At 39.4% G+C, this 6811-nt stretch overlaps 1 protein-coding gene across 1 annotated transcript; it reads left to right on the top strand.

Annotated features, from left to right (window-relative positions):
- Nucleotides 1–3135: 3135 nt before the first annotated feature.
- Nucleotides 3136–6709, top strand: LOC136443956 (uncharacterized). The gene has a single exon (XM_066441338.1). It carries the CDS (start codon nucleotides 3585–3587, stop codon nucleotides 5934–5936), a length of 2352 nt encoding a protein of 783 aa, XP_066297435.1. The 5' UTR covers nucleotides 3136–3584; the 3' UTR covers nucleotides 5937–6709.
- Nucleotides 6710–6811: the final 102 nt, after the last annotated feature.

Genomic DNA, 6811 nt, shown 5'->3' with positions numbered 1-6811 from the left:
TTCTTTCTTTCTTTCTTTCTTTCTTTCTTTCTTTCTTTCTTTCTTTCTTTCTTTCTTTCTTTCTTTCTTTCTTTCTTTCTTTCTTATTTCTTTTCTTCTTTCTTTCTTTCCTTTTCCTCCCTTTCTCTCTCTTTTTTCTTTCTCTGTCCATCTTTGTAACCTTGCTTTTAATAACGTCGAACAGAATTACAGCTTTTAATTTGGTGTTGGTCTACGATTTAAGATGTATGAACTGTTAATCACGTCGACATCATTGAGCGTTTCTTGTACATAGTATGCTTATTGCATTGACTTTACTGAATATGTTGATTGTTACATATTGAGGCGCAATTCAGATTTAACTGCAGTGTCATTTTTTATCAATAAACCAATTGCATGTAGTACTACTACTACTACTACTACTTGTCAGGGTTGACTTCATTCGACTTCATTCAAATCTTTTTGTAACATCTTAACCTATGTGAGTCTGATGTGACCATCCTTTTTTTCAGCAAAAGCTAGCTGAGGCTACAGGTGAATCCACACAAGACATGACAGACTTCCCTTCACCTGATCCCACACACGACACTGCACCGTCAGATGTGGAGAACACAAGTACCGCCCAAGTTATGTCAGAACTGAGCAAGGTGATTTTTTTCTTTTCTCTTTATTTGTATACATATGTATGCTACCATGCATCTGCAATACATTAGTGCCAAGGCCAAGAAGTTTAATGTTTGTTAGGGTCGGCTACTTCTCACTGCACAAAATGCCCTCTTTATGCATACCTTAAAGCATTATAATGTAAAAACTCCACTATCTTACTCTACGGTGTAGAAACAGAACCCTTTATGCATGCCTTAAGGTGTATTTTAAGATCAAATTTCATGCACTGTCCCCAATTTGATTTCTTGATTTTTGTGCAGTACCCAACCCTATTTATAGCTGATGAGTCTCTGTCACTCTTGGCAGCAGTTAATAGCTTAATTTGGATACATGGCTAGTAAAGAAGTCTTTATCTTTCCTATATAAAGCTGTTAAAGTTTTACCATTTAGTCAGGAAGTGAAAGTTCAAAATCCATAGCTCAGAGTGTTAGTAGCCAGTTTAATGTGTTGACTTTGTGGCTGCTCTGTTATCATTCAGTTTGGGTTCATCATATAGGATAGATGTGTTTTTTTTAAATATTCATTTTTTTGCATTGCCCCACTTCATTTAGCTCCCTTCAAAATTCCAAGAATCAACAAATAGAATTGGTGTGGCTTGATAAAACACCATCTGGAGGCTTTAATTAAGTTTGCAATGAAGCAGTCAAACAAAACCAGGGTCTGCCAAAAATGTCAAGAATCACCATGATATTTCTTTCTCTAGATTCCTCTTGCAGACATGGATCCTAAACTCCAAAATGTCACCAGCACAAGCTTTGACATATTGGAAGAGTTTGTCACAGCTGTGAGTGAAGATGAGGTTAAAGATTACCACAGGGCAGAGGAGAAGCTGGTTTGTCTTCTGCTTGAGTTGGATACTCACCCAACTGATGGTAGTGGGGACAGGAAGCAGGCTGTGGATTATGTGATCCACTGTACAAAGCTGCTGGACCTGCATGCTCAAAGGAAGGCCAAAGACAAGGTGAGCACAATCTGTCTGGCATATTGAGTCTTGATATTCAATTTACATTACTGTATACATGTACTATGTGGTATCAAGCCTGGGTACCAAACCCGAGGGTTGGCTTACGGGTGATTTTCTTACCCCTGCCTTTACTAAGCACAGGCGATCTATACCCACGGGCCTATCTCCAGCTGGTTTCTCTTTATCCACTTGCTAATCTTCTATTACGCCGAGCGAAGAATCCTATTATAATCTGTATGTATAAAGCTACCCCCGGCGCACGGTAATTGGGACCTGGGTTGGCGGGGGGCAACAGTACCAGCACCAAAGAGACACCACTGAGCTCATGCCTACCAGGCTATATAGTATCAATTGTGAAAGATGAACTTGAACACCAAACTGTATTTTTTCAATCAGATGGGATGGGGTGGAAAAATTTCGGCATTCTGATAGGATGTAATTCTATAGATGTTAAAGCCTGAAGCCAACGTATGAAAAGGACCAAAAACTTTCTATCACACTAAGATTATGGCCTTGCTTGGTAAAACGTTTAATCAGTTTCCATTTCCCTCAGACTGGGGTCTTTGTTTCACTTAAGACTTGTTGAACTTGCGTCATGTATTCCTTGCACTAGTCTGAAGCAGACCCAGCAAATAAACAGAGCATGTTTTACTTTTCAGTTGCATGAAATTGAAAGGAAGCTGGAAGATGGCACTAGTACAGCTGATTGTGCTGAGAGGCTGCAGAGAAGAAGAGATGATTTGAGGAAGTTACTTTGTAGACTCAAGGTATATGTACCTCAAAACCCTCGGGGTATTTTTTATCCCATTTACAGTAATTGTAGGGCCGAAAGCACAGATGAAGCAATCATTGATAGCATGTAGTGTTAATGTATGTCTGGTTATATAATGTCTGCTTACATTAAAGCTGTGTGGTGTTCACTATACCAACTAACTTCTTGACCATTGCTAAACTGGTTTGTAAAGTTATCATGATGTTTTGTACTGTTCGGAATTGCTTTTGTATCCCAAATCAACTGATAAAGATATTGTTTCAGAATTTTGGTTTAATCAAATTTGGCATTGATCTATTTTGACACACAGGACGACGCTACAGAAACTCCTGTGGGGGATGGAAATGAGATGAATGTTCAACCTGCAAAATCAACATCCCCAGAAGAAACTATTGAGGTAACTTGAATGAATCATCTCTAGACCTGGCTCAATACTCAGTTGCAGACAGAGTGCATCCCATTTAAGATGAAATACTTACAACCCATATTCTAAATCTAAATTCAACGTCCTATCAGAGGGACATCCCAGGACCGTTACCAAAGCTACTCATTTTCATGTCAAGTGAGGAAATACAGTGTAGGTGTAAAGTGCCCTTCCCAACGGCACAACATTGCAACCCTGTCAGGGATTGAACTAAGTACCTCTAAGTTCTCAGTCAACAGCCCTCACCTCAAGGCCAAAATGCCACCTTTTCTCTGTTCGTCCCTCAGACAGCTTTTTTTTGAAAGCTTTCTTGTTTCTAAATACAGGACAGTGATGAATACCATGAGGACCAGATATGGTACTATGAGGACCAAGAACTACTCAGCCTTGATGAGGAGAATGCGGAGGTTGAAGAGGTTGAAGAGGTTGAAGAGGTTGAAGAGGAACTGGATGAAACAGAAGAGGTGGAATCGGAGGTTGAGGAAGAAGATGTTGAAGACCATGATGAAGATAGTGACAAAAGTCACACTTTGTCTTGGATAACAGCATTCTTACTTTACCTCAGTGTATGGAAATCTAAGTTCAATGTTTCAGACAATGCACTTGTTGTTCTGCTTACTATTTTAAAATCTTTTCTGCTTGCTTTGTGCAACTTGTTCAATGTCAAAATAGCAGAAACCCTTGCAACATTCTTTCCAGAGACACTGTACACATTCCGAAAGACATTAGGATTAGATAGAGATGACTTTACGCGTTACGTTGTCTGCCCATCATGCGATATGGTCTATACAAAAGATGAAGCAAGAATAGCGATAAGGGATAGGCATGGCAAAATTGTTGGTTACAAGTCAGCAAAATGCTCTTTTGTTGAATTCCCAGCACACAACCAAAGAAAATTCCGTCGTCCGTGTGGAACATTGCTAATGAAAACTTTTTATCGCAAGGATGGGCAGAAGGATGTTCGTCCAAAAAGAACTTTTTGCTACCGAAGTATTGAAAAATCTCTGCAAGACTTGACCTTAAGACCAGGGTTTTTTGAAGACTGTGAAAAGTGGAGAAATAGAAATGTTTCAGAAGGCGTGTATGGTGATATATATGATGGGAAGGTGTGGGCTGACTTTCAGTATTACGATGGTGAGCCCTTTTTGGCCGAACCTTGCAACCTCGGCCTCATGTTCAATGTCGACTGGTTTCAAGTGTACGAAAATGTTAAGGATTCAGTTGGTGTCATGTATATGGTAGTAATGAATCTACCGAGGGAGCAGAGGTTCAAAAAAGAAAATATAATTGTGGTTGGTATAATACCTGGGCCCAGGGAGCCTGCAAGGCATATCAATGCTTATTTAAACCCACTGGTTGAAGAACTTCATAGATTATGGCATGGTGTATACCTCTCAGACACCTCCCCTTTAGGAACAGAAATGTACAGAGCAGCTCTGTTGTGTTTATCCAGTGATATACCTGCCACCCGAAAGGCTGCTGGTTTTCTTGGACATATGGCAAACAAAGCGTGCTCAAAATGTCTAAAAACGTTTCCAAGAGATAAAGACAACACTGTAGATTATTCTGGGTTCCACATTGATGAATGGGAGCCACGTACTAAGGCCGTTCATGTTGACACTGCTGAAAGGTCAAAAGCTTCCAAGACAAGGGCTGCACAAAAGAGAGTTGAGGCTGAATTTGGTGCAAGGTATAGTAGTTTTTATGAACTACCGTACTTCGATCCAATAAGGATGCATGTAGTGGACCCCATGCACAATCTTTTAGAAGGAACGGCAAAAAGGGTTCTCCAGATGTGGAAAGAAACAAATGTACTAACCAATTCAGCATTCAAAACCATGCAGTCAAGGGTGGATAACATGAGGGTTCCCTCTGACCTGGATGGAGGCCTTCCAGGTAAAATTGAACATTCATTTGATGGCTTTAAAGCTGCCCAATGGAAACACTGGGTGTGCACATACTCCTTGTGTGCCCTTAAGGGCACACTTGATGATCAAGACTATAATATCTGGAATTGCTTTGTAACAGCAGCCAGGATACTTTGTAACAGAGTGATAACTACTCAAAAACTTAATGAAGCACATGAATGTCTTAAGATATTTTGCAATTGTTTCCAACGCAAGTACGGTAAAAAGTGGTGCTCGATGAACATGCATTTACATCTTCACTTGAAACAATGCATACACGACTATGGGCCTATCCATGCCTTCTGGTGTTTCGCATTTGAGAGGGCAAACTATACATTGGGTGAGTACCATAACAATAATCGTGATGCCGAAGTCATCATAATGCGTAAATGGTTGTTAGATTGGCAAGTTGCGACTAAACAAAAGTGTGAAATGTTAGGGGACAATATGGTACCACCTGTATCAGTTTTTATGGAAGGAAAAAAATGTAGGGTAGGTCATGTCTTGACCATGGAAGAATTAGACATGCTGAATAGGCTCTCAGAAAGTGATGAGTTACATAGTAGAAATTTGGCTTTTGATAGCAAATCTGAAGTACTCCTTCCGCCATTGAAATCAGCTTATATGAGTTTGGATGACAACCTTAAAATAGTTGATATGTTTAAAGTTATGTTTCCAGACTGTGTTGTAAGTAGAGTTTCTTTGAAATACACAGAATTTGATAGATGTTCTCTATCAGGTGAGCTTGTATCATCAGAAGGATACCGAACAGATGCTTCTTCTTGCATTTATGCCAAGTGGTTTGGAAATGAAAATGTTATTGACCCTAGTGCAGAACCAAGGCCAGGAGTTGTAAGCAACATGATGAAAGTATCAGTTTTCCTGAATACTGGTGGCCCAGGTGAATTAAACCTAGTTTATACTTTGGCCGAAGTCAAGTGGTTCAAACAACATGGGGACAGATACCACTATGGTAGGAAGGATCTGTGTTCTGTGTGGGAACCTAGTTATGAACCATTTTCGCATACCTCTTTCTTGCCTTTAAAGAGAATTGTGAGTCGCTGTGCTTATTCGAAGGCCAAGGTAACGCTGTCGGCCACTAGAGAAGAGACAGTGTACACAGTTGTACCTCTATCATCTGTACGATGTATTTGGATTGGGAACTCAGCAGCTACAGCCAGGCGAAACATATCATTTAGCAAACAACCATTGGAAAAAATTTAGGTCGATATTGAAAATTACTTCAATTTGCATGTGTTTATGGATAATTGTTCATGCATTGATAGCAACTTCATTTATATACCTCCTTTTTAAAAGAAAGCACCTTGATTTATGGCAATAATCACATTAAAACAAAATCAAAGAAAGGCTTTAAAGATAGTGCTCTCAGATTTTCTAGGAGTGATCTTGAAAATTAAGTTGTTAGACTGGATATTGCATCACGAGTCTGCAGGGGGGCAGTTCCTTATTTATTGAATTACAAAATGGTTAAAGTGACTTATTCCTTGTTAAAAGTTAATTTTGTATTCATTCAAATGTGGTATTGTAAACAATGATAGCCGCTGCTGCTGTTGAGTCCCCCCTTAACTTGCCTGGATCAAAGGGACAGTTTTATGCTGGTAATTGAAACAAAAAAAAAAGAAAATACATACATACAAGTGTGTGCTGGTATATTGATAACTGCTGTATTCCGTTCTCACTGTGTTGCACTCTCAGCTTTGTACACAACTTTCAGATACAGGTATGCATATAACCATTCTGGGTCCCAAATATCAATGATGATACATAATGATTGTACCAGTCTATCATATGACGCTTGGGTAGCACAGGCTGTATAATTGCATGTATACATTGTTATGTATCTTTTATTACAAATACCGTATGGATACAGTTGACTGTACTAATGGTGTTTATAATCTTTATCCCGCTGAGGGGAAGAAAATTTAACCTACAAATGTATGTCCAGAGAAAATAAACAGAGGTGGGTGGAAACATGAGTGTGTCCCAATATTCTTTCTGTCTTGTCAACTAGCAAACCACAGATGGGAGATTGGTAACGTTTCCTAGTGTTTAATTAAACTTAGTGTGGATGTTGGGGC

Source organism: Branchiostoma lanceolatum, chromosome 10 (assembly GCF_035083965.1).
Source record: "Branchiostoma lanceolatum isolate klBraLanc5 chromosome 10, klBraLanc5.hap2, whole genome shotgun sequence".
In the NCBI taxonomy this organism is placed as follows: Eukaryota; Metazoa; Chordata; class Leptocardii; order Amphioxiformes; family Branchiostomatidae; genus Branchiostoma; species Branchiostoma lanceolatum.
The sequence above is the reverse complement of the archived record's forward strand: the minus strand, read 5'-3'. Positions and strand labels throughout refer to the sequence as shown.

What these genes read in the sequence shown, in the direction of transcription:
- LOC136443956 (XM_066441338.1), top strand. Translation starts at nt 3,585, where the DNA reads ATGGTCTATACAAAAGATGAAGCAAGAATAGCGATAAGGGATAGGCAT.